Source organism: Mytilus trossulus, chromosome 9 (assembly GCF_036588685.1).
Source record: "Mytilus trossulus isolate FHL-02 chromosome 9, PNRI_Mtr1.1.1.hap1, whole genome shotgun sequence".
Classification (NCBI taxonomy): Eukaryota; Metazoa; Mollusca; class Bivalvia; order Mytilida; family Mytilidae; genus Mytilus; species Mytilus trossulus.
The window spans coordinates 41,218,566-41,241,566 of NC_086381.1; the positions used below are offsets into that span (position 1 = coordinate 41,218,566).

The 23,001-nt window shown below is 31.4% G+C and overlaps 2 protein-coding genes across 4 annotated transcripts in view; one reads left to right on the forward strand and one right to left on the reverse strand.

The window, feature by feature from the left end:
* The window catches only part of LOC134682928 (cysteine--tRNA ligase, cytoplasmic-like), a 196,763-nt gene that overhangs the window by 158,932 nt on the left and 14,830 nt on the right, over positions 1 to 23,001 (reverse strand). The window lies entirely within an intron of this gene.
* The window catches only part of LOC134682926 (uncharacterized), a 91,005-nt gene that overhangs the window by 59,377 nt on the left and 8,627 nt on the right, over positions 1 to 23,001 (forward strand). For both annotated transcript variants that reach the window (XM_063541857.1, XM_063541858.1), the window contains exons 3-5: positions 9,336 to 9,433; positions 19,741 to 19,888; positions 20,293 to 20,469. In XM_063541857.1, coding sequence (XP_063397927.1) covers positions 9,336 to 9,433; positions 19,741 to 19,888; positions 20,293 to 20,469 — 423 coding nt within the window. The remainder of the gene's footprint in view (positions 1 to 9,335; positions 9,434 to 19,740; positions 19,889 to 20,292; positions 20,470 to 23,001) is intronic.

The window sequence follows — 23,001 nt, forward strand, 5'->3', positions numbered from 1 at the left end:
GACAGAACTTTCGCATTTCAATCTATAAGTTCACCGAGAGCGAAAGTAACAATTTTTAATCTAACACGCAAATGATGCAAACTTTCTGTAATGAAATTCAATATTAAGTTGTTTAACTTTTAATGAAGTGTCAATTAACGAATAAAGTTTTCATTTGACAGATTTTTATGTAAGAGAACGATTTTTCCCATCATGTTTGAACCTTACCACTCAGGGGACCAGATTAAATGCAAATAAGCATATAATATAAAAGTGTTAGTGCAAACTTGGGTTTTGAAATGGTTCATAATTTACAGTCAATAAATGGTCCATTTCAATTCCTTAATTATGAAAATATAATGTCATTTTGAATTCAATATTTTCATTAAATCATTTTCATCTTTGTCATATTTTCCCCGATTTGACAAAATGTATAGGAAAAGAAAGGGGTACATGTACAATAGACAAACATCAATGAAAAGATAGAAATAGCCATTCATTATATCAACCTATATTGCTTTTTGTTTTGTTTTCTACCCAAATGTAAGTTACTTTTCATTAGCACGACACTGAACAATTTAGACAAAGAAATATTTTGTATTGAAATATGACAGAAGAGTTCTCATAAAACATCTTTCGTCCAATCAATACAACAAGTCTTAACTCTTACAATATAATTATTCTACTCGGGTCGGATATTAGTACAGACTTTAGATAATAAACCTTTTGTATGTAGTCAGTAGTCGGAAGAAATCCACGGTTCCAATATAAAAACACTGGTTTAGATCAGCACAGGATTTTCTAGAATAAACAGTTTCGATTTGTATTTACTCTTTAAGTACAAACTTTTATGCAATTACAGAACTGTAAATATTGATTAAGGTTAATAAGTACAAATAACAGGGTACATTTTAGAAATATCTGTAGACATATTTTTGTTGACATAATAAGGTAAACAAGTGCAGATTTTCTCTGGTAATCACTACCCACATTATGTAAATGATTCCAAGTTCAGTCATTTAGAGTAGCCTCCCTTAGTTCCCACCTACAAACAGATTACTTAGATCATGATCTATTCATTCTTGATACAAGACTATATAATATGTCTCATATCCATCCCCATATTGTACTATTTAACAAAAAGATGAATACTTAATTTATTATTCCTTTATTAATGCAAATTTATCATTTCCGTGCATTTAATGTCAATTTTTTAATAATTTTTTCTAAAGAAAACCAACAGTGTGAGGGCTGTATAGCCAGTCAAGGCCCTTAAAAACTTCCAGAGTCTAAACAATCCTCAGATTTATCTGTTGAAGGTAGACAAATAGTGTGTTTCAAAAAAATCCTTTAATAACTTTTCTACCTCAAATTATTTCAAAATTTACTGGACAATTTGAAATTTTTGATTCATGCTCAATTACTCAATTGAAAACAGTAATTATGTCCTGATGAAATTAGAATGTCAGAAGTGAGGCTGTGGCTGTTTATCTTGTGAGCCATTCTCTGTGAGGATATTCCATCCATCATTACCAGGACAAAGGCAGAAACAATTGTATCTAATTAGACCATGATGGAGAAACCATTTATTTTCAAATGTTGTTTAAATAATTACAAGTGTTTTAAATCAATCACCTGCAATAGGTAAACCATTAAGACATGTTTCTCTAACACATCTGTTTGTACATCAAAGGCTTTATACAATAACTTTAACGGGCTATTCTCTGTTTTTTGTAATTTTATTAGGTAATATTAGTAATCTGTACAATGGAGCATAGAATTGTTTGATGCCATCTCCTGTAACCAATGAGGCGTGACATGACTGAAATAACTAGTTTATTTGTAACTGCTACCAAATCTTAGAACTGCAGCCTCATGTTTTACTTTTTTTTCCTTTTATCTTTCGTCTTTTTTTCTGAAGGATAATAAAGTTTTTAGGAAAGCAATGATAAACAAATCAAGGCTTATAGCTTTTTCTTGTTTTTAGCCTGCAAAAAAAATCTTAATTAACACCCATATGTCCTCTAATATTGAATTTTGTTTTTTTCTCCTTTAGAATTCATTTGTATTAACTATGTATTCATAAATTTGCTGCAAGCAATAACAGTACAAAAATTGTTTGACCAGTAAAATTACAGTTTAGCATTTATTCAGAGAGACAAAGATATTTTTTCTGACTACTTCATGAATAAATCTGACTACAGAAATATGACTGTAAATCTGTCCTTGTCACAATTGTCAAAATAGCTCAATACTGTCTACCTCAAATACCCTACAATCCATTCAATTGCTTTTTTACCAATCTAATACATAATTTACTGCATGTTTTATCAATCAATGCATAAAAAATCTCCACTATCAGTCAAAGCCGAACTGTATCAGCCAGATCATGCTGTTTCTAACATAGGTTTTTATACAATACAACTTATTAATTATTTACTCCTTTGGTATACTACTTGTCAGTTTTCTAATCATCTCTTCGACCAATTTCAGTGAACCTTTTTGAGGTGAAGTGTAATTGAGCATATCATATTTTGTATTTTAAATTACGGAATAACATTTCTATGAGTACGACTTGAATGAGTCGAGTTGGCCAACCATTGTTTAACATCTTTTCAAGACTTCTTCTTTAATGTAAATGAAGTTTGAATCTTTTATTCATTCAGAGAATTTCAGTTTACTTCAGAGCTTTTATAAAGAAGACAGATCTAGAAATATCTACTCTGAGAATACGGGGGAGGTTCTCAGGGGATTGCTTCTACTTTTTGTCTGCTTTGACGTGATTCCCTCTTAAAACTGAGAACGCCTTGGAAAGGGAAAGGGTAACAATGATCTCAGGAATCCATTCTTGCTGGATCTTTCATTGAAATGTACCAAAATCTTGAATATTTAAACTCAGTTAGATTTGAAACTCTCACAAAGTTTTTTTACACAGCCATATCATAGAGTTGTTTTCTTCTAATCATGTTTTGTATAGAGAGCATTAAGGTGTTTGACTGACAAGTTTCTGACCTAAAGTTAATCACCAACATCTCACACTCCTAATCAATAGTTCTACACTGACCACTAGTTTTGACAGTCTGGTCACCTTCTATTTCTCTCTAAACAAGCTTGACCAGCTGGTAAAGATGATTATTTACTGCATATTAACAGTATCTATGAGAGAGATCACCAAGGTATACGATTAGCCTACTCCATTTGATCTTCAGATTTATAGCTGGCTGGACAGCGTCCATTCTGTAGGTCTAATCAACCATTACTTTTAAGTATTATTATTTATTGTAACCAGAAGCTGGACAGATCTGATTTTAATGTGAAACAAATGATCCCTGCTATGATTTAATGACTGCTCCCTCTAAGTGTGAGTTAATTAATTACAAATATATCATCGGTACAATCAGTGTCCATGATCTCACCGTCATTACTGTAAGGAAATAGGTTACAGATGAGGGATAAAACTTTCTTCAAAAACAGCATGTTCACGTTCACAAACTTTAAATTATCACAGATAAATTACAATCAACAACAGATGAAGGATTCAATTTTCCCTACAATTATCATGTTTCTATTTCATATAAAAGCTTTAAACTTACTCTGGGATATTACAAGGGGATAAGTTTAAAATTAGTACAACATGAGCAATGAAAATGATCCATAAAATCAGCACATTAAATTTTGGGACATGTAATGACAAATGTAGCGTATTAGCTAAGTGAGTAAAAAGCCAGGGGATAAACTTACTATTGGAAACAGATGGGTGGTAAAAATATATCTTTTAATATGAATTTAAGACCTAAGTTATAAAAACCTTTAAAGTTTCAGAATCACATTCATTTTTTTAAAGGTGATTTCTTTTACCATTATGCCATATATTATTTTTTATATTGTTCAAATCTGATTTAAACTAGACCCCCATCTGCTACTGATAAGTAAAGAATGAAGGTCAATTAAATCTCAATACTGTGTCACAATCAAGTGTCTTTATTATTGCAAAATGGACTGTTTTATAATTAGGTGATCCAATTTTCTGCATTTTTTATGTAAAACTTTTTCCATCAGTAAACAAGATTCTGCAAGAAAAAACTTGAACGAAAATGACATATTGTAATTAAAAAGGAAATCACAAAAAAATCTAGAGAAAAAGACAAAAGGCTTAATACATTATATGAAAGTGATAATGGTTTCAATTTAACCTTTTCTTTTGTGTTTCCTGGTTACAAATTAAAATCATTGACTTGGAGGGTTTCTTCTCTTAATTAAACACCCATTAATCAAAGGTCTGCACGAAATCCAAAAAAGTTATGCAGGAACTCTCAAATGCTTCAAGATGTTTCTGACAGACAAAAAAATTGTCCAAATTACATTTAATATGAAAAAGTTGATGACTCAATTACAAAAAAGAAAGATCCTATTTAGTTGAAGTACCGTTAGGACACACTCGATGACTGGCCCCCATTATAATTACTCCTCTGTGTATTAACGACAATGTCCTATTAATTGGTAAATGATTTTGGTAAATTAACATATTTTTGTTGGGGAATGTAATATCCGTTCTATAAAAAAACTTGTCTACCAAAATATCTGTAATTGACAGAACAACAATTGGGATGTATATTTCCAATTGATATCAAGGTGTATTTTACTCATATTCATTATAAATATAGAATAAGCTGGAAAATATTTTGAAAATATACAGGTTAAAAATTTTAGTCTCTAAATTTTAAAAGGATTTATCTTCATGTATAATTGATTTCAAATTTTTCAACACATTTGGTCTTTACTGTAATCGTAAAAGATCATAAATATTGACCTCCTGAAGTCTTTTAACTTAATAATGTTGTTAGGGTTGCTGCCTCTTTGACATCATATTTAGTACTTATTATTTTTTTCCACAAAAAAAATATAAAATCTTAGTATTTTTTTGATACAAGGATTTTTTAAAAAAAGTATTTTTCATAAAAAAATACGGATTAGCTAATGTCACTTAGAAACATTATAATCAAACAAAATTCAAGAAAAGCACCATAAAGTCATCAAATAACAAAAATCTGTGATCACATCACACTGTCATGTGACTTGATTGACTGGGGGAGTAATAAAGTGTAAAAATCTGTCCCTTTTACCTGGATCCGTATTACCAAAAGTTAATAAAAGTGAACCACATAAAACACTATTACTGTCATTAAAACAATCGTAACTAAGCCCAATCCGTAATCTTTCCTTTCCTACGATTTCCCACCATTGTTCTGGGACAGAGTTGGGAGATGGAAGAGAATGATGACAGTGTCTCGTTGACAAATTGATTTCATATCTAATGGGGCATGTTCTATTGTGAAATGGACTTATTTGATCTAAATTATTGTTGATTAACTCGTCTTTGTTCTCATCAATGCAGAAAATTGATGGAAAAATCTCACAATCAAATAAACCCTGATAATATTTACTGAAAAAATATTCAATATCAAATCTATTTTTTTTATTCTTTTTTTTTAGCAAAAATCATTCATCAAATATTTGCTATATAACTGATATCTTTTATTTTTTCAATGATTATTTATCTTGTAGCTACAATGAGCAAATATATTCAATTTAATCATGATTCATGGTGATCTGTTTCAAAGTGTACAGACGAATCACTCCAGCACTTTAGCTAGTTACACAACATTTAGGAGTAGGAACAAAGAGCACTTAGGAGTAGAAATTCATAGCATTTAGAAGTTAAGGGACAAATTAAGGAGTAATGATAAACATAATATTGGGGTGGGTCAATCCTCTCTGTCATGTTCTATAGAGTTTTTGTTGTAGTGTGCAGCATTTAAGGGTTGTCCTGCAAGTAGTAAAAGATTATTGGACCTAGATACAGTTGAAAGATTACACACTAGAGTTGAAACACTCATCCATAAATAACATTGCAGTTTGTCACTCTTCTTCAATAAATGTAGAATACAAATTGTATGTGCACTAAAATATCAATGGAACTATATCATAAATATCAAAATATGACATCAACATTCATTTCTTCCTCATAATTCAATATGTGATCATAAAAAATACAAACTCCAATTAGCAAATGGCTACAATCAAATTCAATGCTATATTTCGATTTCTGAACCAATTTAAAAAAAACTCTTTCAATGATTCATGGTGCCTTTTGTCTTAATTTTCTATAATTTTTACAATCCGATTTGTTTTGTTTGTTCTGAAAGGTATCCCGCCTGAATTAATTAAAACAATGGTGACTTATATAAAGAAGAATCAATGTTTATTGTTCCCAAGCTTAGTTTTCATCAGACTGTGCTCTGGTGGTACTTTTCTTTTTAATGACATAATCCTATCTTTAATGACAATTGCTTTTTTTATACACCTGAGATGACAAAACTGTGAAATGTTGTCACTGCAAGAGATGTAATTAGCTACCTGACGTCTGTCGCACCTGTGTAACCTGTCTGCAGCACGAAGACATGCATTGTGACTCATTACGCACATGCAAATTATTAAACACAAGATACAACATACGGTTAAAAAAGCCAATAATTCAAGTAATGGGCTGCTTTATAATTTCTGTAATGCATTATGCAAGATTAAATCCAAAAACCCATTTTTCTTTTGAAGACCTTTAAAATATGGAAAAAGAGATTAGAATGGATTATATCTATCACTTCACATCAAATAACCAAAGAAATAAAAAAAATCTGGTTATCATTTTCTAGAAATCAATATCCTAATTGATATTTTTTATTTGAAACATTCTACATTTCTTCATCTCAAAAGATTTTTTTTAATGGACGGGGTGAAATGTTTACATTAGCGACAGGATGAAAATATGGTTGTCATTGCAAATGGACTTGTTGTATACTACTATTCAAATTGTAACTGATTAGTTCTAGAAAATGACAAACATCAAGAAGAGGCTCATTCTGAGACAATCCAGAATTTCCTAGGAGAAAAAATATGAAATCACATTCAATATGCAAACAGTAACCAAACTCTTCCCTGTACTGGTTATATTTAGGAATCTGGTTGACTGACAGGGATACAGAGCATCTGAAAGACACACTGGTACCTGTCAATCATAAGTCATGGTTCCAGACGTTTAGTATGGGATTAAATAGTCAGACACATTAATCCGCAGGGATAGAAGGAATGATTGATGCTGATACACCATTATTAAAACAATTGACAAATTGGCTGTGAAATATTTGGACAAGTATAGTGTGGTCACTAAATATTTCATAGTCCAGAAACTTGTATCCCTCTGAAACACACAAGGGTGTTATCAATGATATCAGCATGACTGGCAGGGGTCAAATTGTAAAACAATATTAAATGCTCTTTGCAACATTGATTTTGATTGGTTAAAATCAAAAAATATATATAAACACCCTTGTTTGTTATTATAATGTGAAAGAGATGCCCAACAGCATTTGAGTGTTTAGGATATCAAAGCCTGCTGATGCTTTCATTGGAATGATTCAGGTCTTCTTTTAATTAGAAGAATATTATCTGAAACACGTTTTTTTTTTCTCCAAAAAAAACTTCCAAAGTCAGATATTACTTAAACTATATAAGCACATGTTTGCAGTTAAACCAGCATAGAATTGACAGAACAGACATGTTTAGTTCGATTTTTTTCAGTGGACAATCACTTTCAGTGACTCCTTTCTTACTTACTACAAAGAATCTTTTATTATGGGACAAAACTTTGTGTTTTAGTATGTCCAGCAGACTAAGTTCTATTTATTTATTTATATATTGTCTGGACAATTATATAAAAGATGGTCAATTAACATTAAGTACAAGTCTGTTGAGGAAGTACCCAGACAGAACCTATCAAATGTCTAATGCAGGAAAGCTCCATAATGTCACAAGCTTGGACAAGAGTCAAAAATACAGAGAACCAATGTCTATGAATTTATAAAAAATGATTTTTTGATAATACTTGTAATGATGTGCAATCCGATCTATGCATTATGTAAAATCCAGAGGAAATCCTACGAGAGCAATGATAGGACTTCCATATGATAATGGAATAAATTGTCCACAATTGCTTAAGTTGACGTAAATGGCTTATACAGCCTCTAGAGAATAACAGACAAGTTGATTAATGCATGGAGCTCTGCTCTTTTTGTATATCTACTTAGTACAAACTCTATGTAATATACAATTCAATACAACATAATCTATGATCTCAGTGCTGTACAGCGGCAGAACAATTTCTTGTCCCTGTCATTGAAATTGTTGTTAAGAATAATTCCGTAATCAGACATAGCGGAATTGTTTGGGGTGTGATTTACATTACAACAGAAGGATGTTCAGCTCTCGCTGATAAACATGTTAATATAAAAGCTCCTTTTTAAAATTCTTCTTTCTAGTCGTTTGGTTTGCTATGGTTATTAGTAGAAGAAATCATTCATGGAATGCCTTATGTTTTCCACAATCGACTTAAAAGTTTCTGTATTTTACAACTAAATTACATAAGAGAAGGGTTCCATTCATTTCCTAAGTTTACGTTTTTACTATCCCACTATAATTGCAGTACTGTCAAAGTTGTCATCATTGTAAAGGTTGATTGAAAGAATGAGGACAAAAATCAATAACAAGTTTGAGGGAAGTGTAACATTTTATTACAAAACTCTTCACTGTTTTTATTAATAAAGATTATTTTCCAAAATGTTTAAGTTTTCAGAAAATATACAGATATTGAAAAATTTGATTAATATTTTACCAGGAGCTAAGGTCAAGAGTTTATCTTCCATGGGGTTCCCAGTAAAATTATATACAGCATCAATTGTAGTCTAATATCACAAAAAACAAGAATGTGTCCATAGTACACCGATGCCCCACTCGCACTTTCATTTTCTATGTTCATTGGACCATGAAATTGGGGTCAAAACTTCAATTTGGAATTACAATTAGAAAGATCATATCATAGGGAACATGTGTACTAAGTTTCAAGTTGATGTAACCTTAACTTCATCAAAAACTACCTTGACCAAAAACTTTAACCTGAACTTCGCACTATCATTTTCTATGTTCAGTGGACCATGAAATTGGGGTCAAAACTATAATTTGGCATTAAAATTAGAAAGATCCTATCATTGGGAACATGTGTACTATTAGTTTCAAGTTGATTGGACTTCAACTTCTTCAAAAACTACCTTAACCAAAAACTTTAACCTGAAGCGAACGGACGCACAGACGAACGGAGGCACAGATGGATGGATGGACGAACGGAGGCACAGACCAGAAAACATAATGCCCCTCTACTATCATAGGTGGGGCATAAAAATAACCAACTTAAATCTTTTTTAATGAAGAATAACGAAAAATTATATCAATATTTTGTTTTCTTACAGCTAACCAATACCATGGATTTCTATATAGAAGATTAGGAGATACAAAAGATATACCAATATATGATTTAAATGGTTGGATAGCTGGAATTCAAGCTATGGTTAGTATACATTTTACTATTAGAATAGATAGGTTGTGAGAATTCAGGCAATGCAAAGAATCTTGTTTCTCTCATCTGTATTGAAATCACAAAGGATACTGTGGATTCATATATTTTTATGTGGACCCATTTTCATGGGATGAGGAAAAATTTGATAACATTGGCCTATACCCTCTGAATCCACCATGCACTACGTCTTCTTCCAACATTAAAAATGCCCCCCCCCCAAATATCTAACAGTACTGACAGTGGTGTTAAACATCAATCAATCAATCAGTAACATCAACAAAAACTCCATGAAAATAAATGAATCCATAAGAAGAAACAATTAAAAATAATTAATTCTTCATAGTGATGACGGACATAGAAATAATGTGTCTGTCTTGAACTAAAGTCTCCTTCTATAGATACTATTATTACTAAGTTTTAACTCTTGGAGGGCAGTACAACATATTGTAAGATACTATGTTTGTCTTACTTCAGATTTTGAATTCATGATTTAATGTCTAAAATACTCCACATTTCCTTTACATTCTTGAAACAAACAAATTATACAGATAGAGTCATTTCCATCAGTTTGTGCAACACGGTATCATAGAGAACCAATATGGGAACCTTTAATGTTTTCCAATATCAGCTCAATTTTCTCTCTACTTTATGTAAAAAATTCAATCTTTGAATCTTGATAGAAGATATTGACTTTAGAAGGAAAGTCATATAATAAGATACAGATAAGTACCATAGATAAAGCTAATTAATACCAATTATAATCATTTTCAAGATAATAACATAGAATATATATTTTGGGATTCTTTGAAATCTTCATAATTATTATTGAACGGTTGATATATATTCTCTTTGATAGAACTGTATCATTGATCAAATCACAAAATATATTTAAATATTTTATTAACCCGTATTTCGTTACCCATCATGGCGAGTCATAAACGTCAATGTAAAGATAATTACTAGAACCATCAATTGTAGCATTAATAAAATTACTGTTAACTTTTTGTCATTTTTATACCCTTTTATATCAATTCTGTGAAATTTTAATACTTTATTAGACAAATATTTCTTTATTATAGTCACAAAATTAAAACTTATCCCCTGGATATTGTAAGATTTCAATGTTATTATTTGAGCATGTGTTTGATTTTTTTTTCTGATTTTTTTTTTTTTTTTTACAAAAATACCAATCATACATGACATTTGAGAAGTTTGATTCTTAAATAACAGACAAATATTTATTTATTATTCACAAAATTAAAATGTATCCCCAAGACAGAGCAGAGAGAGTTTTCTGTGTTGTTACTCTAAGCATGTGTTTGATTTTTTCTGACTTTTTTTCCCTCTAAAATACCAATACTTGTGATATTTGAGAAGCTTGATTCCAGAGAGTCTGACAGTGAAGTGAAATTTTCAATATTCTTGTCATCTTACATTGGAAGCAAACAAACATGATGGATCAATATTACTACTCTACATCATAAGATGAGTTATAGCTTAATAATACATACTAATTTTAACATTCTTCATAAAAATTAGCCTTGACCAATTGACCTTCAATCTAATGCTATATTTTAACTTTTAATTAGGTAAGAAATATGGAAATTCCACGTACGGAAAAACTCAAAGTGTTGAAGTATACCTAACATATGTTGATATCTATGTATGATTGGTTTGTTCACTATTAAAAAGTCAAATATAATATAACCTAGAAATAAGTCCAAATAATTGTCACATCTTTAAAGTTGATTTCTGAGTTTTATTATCTTCCTTATTAAAACAATGTACCACTAAATATCGTTAAACAAACGAAAGCCTTTAGATCTGGACTTAAAACTTGAAATAGGTGATATTCAATTTAATGCCTTAAGAGTCTCTTTGAATAAAACAAAAATCTCTGCCCCATACCCTTAATGTAAAAGAGAGATGGCACATTATAAATCTTCTTTTTAATGAAACAGTATACAGAGTTATGAATTAAAAGCTTCGACAGTAAAGGGAAATCACCATGTCAATGATTTGTTGGAGAATCAAGTCATAATTTCAATTAATTGTCATGAAACAGAATATATGAGATAGTTTAAATGGAATGTTCAATCCCTTGGAAGTTACAAACTCATTTAAAACATACAATGTGTGAATATGAGACTACATCAAATACACAAATTCTCTTCAACATGAGTCTCTGTTATAGTAAATTCTCATTACATGGAAACATTTTTTTTTAAATCCAAATTTAATATATTGCATTGATTGTTTCTATAGCACTTAAAAGTAATGTCAATGTTGGGAATTTCATTTTTAAAAATTGTGAAAAAAGATTGAATCTTCGAACAAGAACTTTATCACCATAGGATATAAAGGGATGCATACAGACTAATGAAGTATTTGGTCCAGTTAACCTTATGACATTATGAGAAAAATAAAGATATCAGATAAATATTTCTATAGATTAACACCTCTACCATGGACCTGCCAGTAATTTTTTTCATCATCAACATTTTCAACTTTATAAATTCAAAGCTCATAAGAAAAATTGAAAATCGTACAAACATTTAATGAATGGCTGTTATTTATTTTGAATTTATTGAACCATAAAATTAATTTTTGACTCTTCACATTGAATAATCCGCGAAGCGGATTATGTTAAATGTGAAGAGTCAAAAATTAATTTTATGGTTCAATAAATTCAAAATAAATTATTGCCATTCATTATAAATAAATTTCTATCAAAAATAAGGCTCAAAGATATGTATTAATACGAAATAACAACGTACACAGATGTTTGCGTATGAATACACAACGTTAGAGTGGGCGTGTCTCCATAAAAATTGATAACATTGAAAATAAAGCTAATTCTTTTAACCAATCAGAAGACAGTAAATACACAAAATTTATTTATTCTGTTATATAAGAGAGAATTTCAGAGGGTAAGCATTTCAAGACACTGAATGATAAATCTATTTATCAAAAAAAATATTAAAAAAATAGAGAGAATAAATTCTATTACTGATGGGAAACCCTGTGTAAAAAGCTTTTAGCTATACAACAGATCTGATATCTGATGAACACATTCAACCACAAACGAAAAAACGCAAGGCTATTTATATAATATGGATTCTATCAAACTTGCACAAAACTTTAAGAAGAACAAAGAAAAAGCTTTAATGTTTTGCTCATTTAGATGAAAGCAAGTATGAAAAAATGTGGACTTTGTGTTGATTCACTGTCAAAATGTCACGTTAGCCTCAACGTCCCTCTGAGAAATGATGCTAAAGTCATCATCATTTTCTAAATGCATTTTGCATCCATTAAACTAATTATCAAAATGGCAGCTCAGCAGCACAAACCAAAAAATGATGCTTGGGGACAATTTAATGTAAAAATTTCTTAAGAAACATTCACACCATTAGGCCATTGTCACTGAATAAAAGAAACCTAAACAAATCGTTAGGAATCTAAACAACAGCGCATTGTGCCAGCTCAAACCTCCAAATCTTTTTGACGAAGATGACAATTCTGTGTTTGATGTGATAATGCGACCCACGATACCGAATCTTGTCCACTTCTTGGTCATTATGATGAATTCTTGACCGTTAGGTAGGAACTATAGGGACTGCAGTTAATGGTCAGAAACTACAGAGACTGCAAATAATTGTATAGCATCTGTTTATAATTGAATAATATCTGAAGAAACTTAAAGAAACATAAATCTTACATTATTGGTCATTTTATCTCTTATTCCCTAGTGAGATTATCATTTCCCTTGATATAAATTGTCCTTATCTTCTGCACTTTAAAGATAAGAGACAGAAAAAAAAGATTTTTATTTTGATAAATATGAATTAATGTTGATTTTCATATGATATATCAATTGGTCAGTTTAACAGCAGATAAAAAGCTGAGTAAACAAGATTGTATCCATTTAATAAGTCATATTCTAGCTTCATTTTTACCACATACTTAGAAGTCCATCAAATTCTAATAATTTATAATTCAACTGGTCAGTTTAAAAAGAAAGACTGATGTGTTTTTACAAGATTTATCAGGGTCAGTAATACAGTATTTAGATAGACCATTATAGATAAACATCTTCATCTCTGAACTGTCACAACTGTAGACTGGTAATACCACATTTACTAAAGGTCAAAAGGAAGAAAAAAGCATTTATTTTGTTTCAAGTGATGGCTTTTTTAAATATATTTATATAAATATAAAATAAACACTTTTTTGGATATTCTTTCCAATGATTGACTGGTAGTATTATTTAATTTTTTGGTAATACATGTAACTGCATGTAAGAAATGATTACCATTCGATGAGAGTATTAAGTGTGCTTGGCTGACCCTATATGGAATGAATTTCAATGCATTATAAATTAGGAATACAGTATCTTCAATGCATTCAGGAAAAAGAATCGCAGAAAAATATGTCATACAGAGACTAGAAACACAGCAACAACAAAAATGCTATCAATAAAAGTTTCTACATAATCAACCTATATTTTGCAGATCCGAAGGTCGGCATAAAACCTACACCATAAACCTCTGTCATAGAGGATGGTCTACAATAATTGTGTCTTCCATTAGGAAAATAAAGTCAAAAAGAATCACATTGCAGAAACTCAAGCATTGTCTTGTAATAACAAAATTTTCCTGAAAATCTGTTTTTTCAATAAATAAACATGCAGCATCATAACAACTCATTAGATAAATAAAGTATTTGATTCTGTATCATATCACATTGATTTTTAGTCATTAGGATTAGATGTTTTGTTACCGATCTGCAGGGTTAGATGTTTTGTTATGGAGCAGACAATTCTTTGTAATGTATCAATTAAACATCTAAATATATCCTAATTTGTGCTGCCTATGGCTTCTCTAGAAATAGACATACATGTACTCAAGATATAATTACTCTATTATAAAACACTCCTTATAGACTTGAAGTAGTATGTAATATAATAGTGACTGGTCTTCAGACATACCGACAGATGTGACGGATAAGGTTTTCTTTCCATTTAGAGACATGGATAAAAGGAGGTGTGGGTATACACTAAGACATGCTATGAAATTTTGTCTTGGTTTAGAAGGAAAGGCTCATATATAAAATGTCCTCGGTAACGTAATTCATAGTTTAAGTCACAAACGTAAAGCTAAGCAGTGCAAGGAAGGTTCTAGCAGTGATGGCTGGTTTATACCTTTGAACTTTTAAAGCAGCAAAAAATAAAGTTTAAGTGATTGGTAGACAATGTGTAGATGACTTTATTCAAACATAAAAATATGTCAGAATTCATTAGATATTTTTATTCATTTTAAAAAATCTAAATATCATAAAAAGTTTTTAAAAACATGAGTGTATTTCATTTCTTATTCACTGCCCTTTCTTTTTCTCCCCCCCCCCCCCCCCCCCCCCAAAAAAAAACATTTTACTTTCACCTCACAAACAAATTCTTTAGCACTTGATTTTATTCTTCCATGTAAGGACATATCACTCTTAAATCAGGGCCACAAATTTAATTCATTTCTGTTACCAGTTTATAAACATCAATTCCTCTTCTCACTATAATTAGCTGAGGAAGAAACTCCTAATCTAATGAAGAAATCGTAATGAATATCTGTTGCATGCAAACTTAAAACAATCAACTGACATTGATAAAAATATGCTTTAAAACAAAAAGCAGCAGTTTCTTGGATTGATTTCTTAAATGAACGTTGGGACAGATGACGAGGAAGACATGCAATCCTGTTTACTGATGCTTTGTGAAAATTGAATGAAAACCAATTCATGACAGAATTTGTTTAATTTTAAAAGCTTTAAAATGTTGTTCATTAAATTTACACTAAAAGTTGAGTGGGATAAAATGAAAAATCTATCACATTTAAAATATCCTTAGAGAAATTATTGAAATGTATATTCTGAATTCAATGATTGTAAAGTACGTGAATTTTAATTGTGTGTTAACTTTGTGCATTTCTTCTTCATTAATATACAGTCCTATAAAATAAAATAATGATTATTATCAGAAATATTTTTAACCAATAAGTTCAGAATTTATTTTCTAGAAATTTATTCATTTAATAATGGATTTTTTTTTTAAATTGCTATTAAAACTGTTATGAAATACAACCAGTTGTTCATGTCACCACTCACCTAGGAGCTGTTTATAAGTCACCACTCACCTAGGAGCTGTTTATAAGTCACCACTCACCTAGGAGCTGTTTATAAGTTTCCACTCACCTAGGAGCAGTTTATATGTCACCACTCACCTAGGAGCAGTTTATATGTCACCACTCACATAGGAACTGTTTATAAGTCACCACTCACATAGGAGCTATTTAAAAGTCACCACTCACCTATGAGCTGTTTATTAGTCACCACTCACCTAGGAGCAGTTTATATGTCACCACTCACCTAGGAGCAGTTTATATGTCACCACTCACATAGGAACTGTTTATAAGTCACCACTCACATAGGAGCTATTTAAAAGTCACCACTCACCTAGGAGCTGTTTATTAGTCACCACTCACCTAGGAGCAGTTTATATGTCACCACTCACCTAGGAGCAGTTTATATGTCACCACTCACATAGGAGCTGTTTATAAGTCACCACTCACCTAGGAGCTGTTTATAAGTCACCACTCACCTAGGAGCAGTTTATATGTCACCACTCACCTAGGAGCAGTTTATATGTCACCACTCACCTAGGAGCAGTTTATATGTCATCACTCACCTAGGAGCTGTTTATATGTCATCACTTACATAGGAGCTGTTTATCAGTCACCACTCACCTAGAAGCTGTTTATATGTCACCACTCACCTAGGAGAAGTTTATATGTCATCACTCACCTAGGAGCTGTTTATAAGTCACCACTCACCTAGGAGCTGTTTATAAGTCACCACTCACCTAGGAGCTGTTTATAAGTTTCCACTCACCTAGGAGCAGTTTATATGTCACCACTCACCTAGGAGCAGTTTATATGTCACCACTCACATAGGAACTGTTTATAAGTCACCACTCACATAGGAGCTATTTAAAAGTCACCACTCACCTAGGAGCTGTTTATTAGTCACCACTCACCTAGGAGCAGTTTATATGTCACCACTCACCTAGGAGCTGTTTATAAGTTTCCACTCACCTAGGAGCTATTTATAAGTCACCACTCACCTAGGAGCTGTTTATTAGTCACCACTCACCTAGGAGCAGTTTATATGTCACCACTCACCTAGGAGCAGTTTATATGTCACCACTCACCTAGGAGCAGTTTATATGTCATCACTCACCTAGGAGCTGTTTATATGTCATCACTTACATAGGAGCTGTTTATCAGTCACCACTCACCTAGGAGCTGTTTATATGTCACCACTCACCTAGGAGCAGTTTATATGTCATCACTCACCTAGGAGCTGTTTATAAGTCACCACTCACCTAGGAGCTGTTTATAAGTCACCACTCACCTAGGAGCTGTTTATCAGTCACCACTCACATAGGAGCTGTTTATATGTCACCACTCACCTAGGAGCTGTTTATATGTCACCACTCACATAGGAGCTGTTTATAAGCCACCACTCACCTAGGAGCTGTTTATATGTCACCACTCACCTAGGAGCAGTTTATATGTCATCACTCACATAGGAGCTATTTATATGTCACCACTCACATAGGAGCTGTTTATCAGTCACCACTCACATAGGAGCTGTTTATGTGTCATCACTCACATAGGAGCTGTTTATCAGTCACCACTCACATAGGAGCTGTTTATATGTCATCACTCACATAGGATCTGTTTATGTGTCATCACTCACATAGGAGCTGTTTATCAGTCACCACTCACATAGGAGCTGTTTATCAGTCACCACTCACGTAGGAGCTGTTTATAAGTCACCACTCACATAGGAGCTGTTTATATGTCACCACTCACATAGGAGCTGTTTATAAGTCACCACTCACATAGGAGCTGTTTATAAGTCACTACTCACCTAGGAGCAGTTTATATGTCACCACTCACATAGGAGCTGTTTATATGTCACCACTCACATAGGAGCTGTTTATATGTCACCACTCACATAGGAGCTGTTTATATGTCACCACTCACATAGGAGCAGTTTATATGTCACCACTCACATAGCTGTTTATAAGTCACCACTCACATAGGAGCTGTTTATATGTCACCACTCACATAAGAGCTGTTTATATAGTCAACAGTCAAGTTAGATTTAGTCACTGTAATTAGCCAGAAACAGTCAACTGGGACACTGCTATTAGACAAACATTGTCCATGTTCATTTTGAAATAAAAACAACCCTGTGTTTGGTTAAAAGTTTTGAAACTAACTGGAAACAATACCTCTGACTTTTTGTTCTGACTCTCACAATACAATGGAAGAATAGGCATACAAATGCATTAATATGCTGTAGCTTTTCAAACAGCAAAATTGTTGACTTAAAAGTCAGTCTGCCCTGGAAAATAGAAATTTATTAAATTTCAATTAATTGATCAAGTCTTCCAATTTTTTTATTTACCCAAGTTAAATATTTAATAATAAAAAATAAAGAGGACAACATTGCTCTTGTGAATGGTTATATTTTAATGTAAATGTGTATAGAATACTGTGAGTGCTTTGAGCACATTTTAAATATTTATACAGCAAAAGTACAAATAGAGGGACGTCGCTTCTGCATACACTGTCAATATTTAAATTAAACAATATATTAACAGTAACTTTAAAATATCTATGTTTAACATAAAGAAAGTTTGTTTGAACAATGAAGGAGCCTTTTACTCAAATCAGCCAGCTGCCGACATGTTCTGAATAGATTATTTCTTTACAACTTTTTTTACATGAATGTATGAAAGATTCAGAGATTCAGAGTTTAACCTTTCAAGGCATAAACTTTTTATAAGTGCTAATCAGTAATTAATTTGTTTCATTAAATGGATTTATCTCCCTTTGGAGACACTTCCTGTCTACAGAATCTTTCAAATCACTTATTTCTATTATACCTCCTTTGATAAGGACAAGAGTTCTCCATATTAACACACTCTCTGCTTGACATTTACTAGCTGTTTAACAGCTTTCCTCACAGAATATCAATGTTCACAAACTCAGAATCAATGTATAGGATTTAAAAGATCACAGTTTTATGCTTCCATCTTAATTTGTAATGCCTTTCTCACACTACTGACATTTAATTCTGTTTTACATGTACTTCCTTTATTGTTATTCAAAACACCTACAATATTGTGTCATGCAAGTGCAACCTTAAAATGAAGGGTTAAAACTTAAATTCTTGTCCTCATTATCATCAAAACTTTGTACTGCTGAATAATAATATTTATCACAACATTAGATACTACATAGGTTGAAACGTGCAAAATTTAGATATTTGAAGCGAAACACAAAGAAAGGTCATGTGTTTTCTTAGCACTTTTTAATAAAATTGAGAATGGAAAAAGGGAATCTGTCAAAGAGACAACAACCTAACCAAAACGCAGAAAAAATGCATCAACTCATAACTAGTAGGTATATAATTTCAAATCAATATCTAAAACATTTGTTTTCTGCTCTTTGGTCGGGTTGTTGTTTCAAAATTGACACATTCCCCATTTTAATTCTCAGTTTATTCAAAAATATTTTGTATCCAATGTATTGTTCTTATAAATTTCTAAATTTTATCTAAAATTAGTAAAAACATAATAAAACATTAATGATTTCTGTTGAACTTTTGTAACTTTTGACATCCATCATCAAACTGTAATCACTTAAAAGCCTCTCTGGAATCAATTACTGGTATCCCAAGATGTACTTATAGGGTCAAGGATAACACTAATTTGAAAGGAAACCAGTCCCCAAGGTCAAACCAATCATACCACGACCTTTTTCTCATATTAACCATAGCAATAATCATAAAAATACATTTTTCAGTTGTCATGTACCACAACACATTTGATCATCATCAATTAGTTTTTTCCAAAGGTATAAAGTTTTCTACATTTCAACAATACCATATAATATTAATGGAATATTTGTTTGGTATTATCAAAGTCTGTATTTACGGTTCATGTAAAATTTTCAAAAATGAAACATAATATAAGGAACCAGTCATCTTAATCTAAACGGAACCCTGCCTAGACAAAGAAACCTATCTAAATCTCACCTACACTAACCCGAAACATGTCTTAACCAGACCTCTGTACTTACATAAAAGACTTTATTTCTTTATTCACGTAGTTTTGACAGTTTGTGTATACATTGTATATGTAATTTAATTTTTTGACAATTTGTGTATAATTTCAGATTCCAGCTTATATGAAAGGTTATAACTCACTGAATGAATCAATAGCTTTACCACCTGATGATATCATCAAAAACCTCATGAATGAGGGACCTTTGTTACATGGTAGTGACCCACACGAACCTGGTAGAACATTTTATACAATTACAGGTGAGTTATCTACCCTTTTATCATAGAGTTATCTCTCTTTATCTAAGTTGTGATAGCTTTAACATTGTATTTATTTTTTCCTAAAAACATATGATCAACAGCAACAAACAACAACCACTTAATAACAGGCTCCTCCTGACTCTGGACATGAACATATAGAATGTATCTCTTTTTATTTAGGTAGGAATAGCTTTCACCTATAATTTGAGTTTGTTTTTTCCTCAATATAATAATTAGCACCTGAAATTCATCTCTATATATTATATTTTTCTTCAGTTTCATCAAATAGTTAACTTTTGATAAACTAGATTTTTTTTTAAGTAGGGCAGTTAAAGGTATTTTAGTTTACCTATTTGTTAAATACAAATACAGACTAATACATGATATTGTATGTTTTATTCCAGCATATTTCAAACATCCTCAATTAGTGTGCAGTCCTATAGCCAAACACCATATACAGACAGGGAAAGGGCTATATATACAAACAGGAAATGACCCTATAGTTAGTCATATGTCTATACCATTAGAATCAAAACAACTTGGTCCAATGTGGGTCCAGGGTACATGTGTACCTAGAATGGGTAAGTTAATAATAATATTGTATTTACAAATAGTTGGAACCCCCCTTTACTCCTGGTTGGGAACCCCCCACCCCCTTTTTTAAATGGCTGGATCTGACCCTGAAAGCCCATACCACATAGTCAGCTATAAAAGGCCACGAAATGACAAATGTAAAACAATTCACATGAGAAAACTAATGGTCTATGTATTTTCTTGGAATTGTATATTCTAACTGTAGAATGTATAAGGTATATTAACCGTCATTAATATTAGTATGGAATGAAGTTATACATGTAAATCACAGCCTTCACATAGAATTGTGAAACCCACTTATTCTATGAACTTTGGTTTACCTTAATCAATAGCTTTAACAGCAGTGTAATCCTACGTCTAGACTAAGTCATAATTCTTACTCTTCTTAAAATTTAATTAGCAGAAATAAAAATAATCACTGGTTTTGGTTAGTGACAGTTTTTTGTTCTTTAAGAAAATTTAAAATACATTAAGAATGAGAAACATTTATATCCATTTGGACTAGTTGATTAAAGTAAAATTTCTACTGAAAGGAAAACCACAAATGCGTTTTTTTTTTTTAGCCATCTGCGAATAAGGATGGTTTAAGACCATCTGTTGAAGGTCTGTTACTAAATTTATACAAACATCCTTTTAAATCCACACCAATCTACCTTATTTAGTTAAACTTAACTACTGTCGACTTAAGTACTAATTGAATAAGAATACGTTACAATATGAAAATATATTCACTGCAGTGCAGAAAATGAATATCGAAATCGCAGTAGCTGAACACCAGGGGTGCCCATTATTGCCTTTGTTGTAAGATAATTACAATTAAATTGACTTTCTATAGACTTGCTCCCGATAGAAATAGACTTTACCTGTATAACATCATAGAAAGCTTAGGTAGCAATGTAATGATACTCAAAAATAACTCATGCAAAAGTACACAAATTGATGTTATTAGTGTGTAGTTATCATTGACAAAAGTCACTATGGCAGAAAATAAATTGATTCAGTTCATACAAGTGACCTGATGTAACTTACAATAAATTGATTGATATCTTAAGTGATGTCATCAACTGAATATCTGCTTTAAAAAGATACAATTATTTTACTGATTTGAAGAAATATGTCAACAATTTATGTCAACGATTTCAGATGTTGATTTACCTTACAGCATATTTATCATGTGTCATGCAGAGACTTAATAAAAAATATATAAAACCAGTCAAGTAAAAGCTCTAGACCACCCGGATATTTGTCTGCAGTTTTTGCTCAGTCTGTTGGTGTGCTAAATTTAAATTGCTTCCAATTTTGTCATATTGCGGCCCTTTGGAGTAGACTATTTTGCTCATTTTTGAAGATCTTTGGTGACATAAAGTTGCTTATATCTACACCATTTGTTCTCTGGTAGATATTGTAGTTGTTTTATTGGCAATTACACTTCACTTCCTTGCAAAAATTAAAATTTCACAAGCATCGTCTCAGCTTCTTCTGATAAAACAAATTCTTCAGCTTAAATCTATAGTACCTCATTCTTTTAAACTGATGATTCAATATATGAACTAATTATTTAGTACATAAAGTCAACGAAATATGCATTTGTTGCATGTTAAATTTACTTGAAAATCTGCTATAAAAGAAAGTGTGATACTTTTTAAGGAAAATGAGGCATGTTAAAAGTATAAAACACATGATTATAGTGTTAATCAAATTAAAAATCATGGTAACGGCACTTTTACATGAAATTAACACTATAAAGTGAAAATTCAAATGTTGCCTTTAGGTAACACTTCATTTTTCAAAGTAAGATTTAATTACCATTAGTCAAACTTTAATAAACTAAGATTTACAACTTATTCTGAAATTTAATTAAAGTGTAGCCCATTAGTTTTATGGCAGTCTTGATGATGACAACATAATTTGCAGTTAATCTCCATTTGTTATTCTATACAACAACAAAACTGAAAATAAGTTAATTATACAAGCCTTTTTTACAAGAAAGATAAAATACTAATAAAAGGAAACTGAATTTCAAAAGTAAATGAGAAAACAACTCAAAAACAAAACTTCTTCTTAAATACACGTAGTAGTATTGTATTTTAAGATTGAACAAATTTTCCTGATTTGATAAATGTTGAAAATAGAATCATCCTTATAGTTTTCCTGATTTGATAAAAGTTGAAACTAGAATTATCCTTATATTCAGGTAAACAACAAATTTGGCCTAAAGTTATGTTAACTGTAGTCAACACTGTCATATTCCTTGCTTTTATCATATGTCCGTCTTTTCCTTGTTTACACTCGACCAACACAACATTGACTTTTCAAAAAATATTGGACCCGTAATTAATAACCTGAATGAAGGAACGTGTGCCTGTGATATCTAAATGAATGGCGAGTTGACAAGATACGTCCAATGCCCAACAGCAAATTATATATCACTACTAAACACTCGACGTCAAATAGACATTGATGAATACCAATATGATGTTAAATCTAATTTACAAACCGATTGGGGTGGTCACTTTACT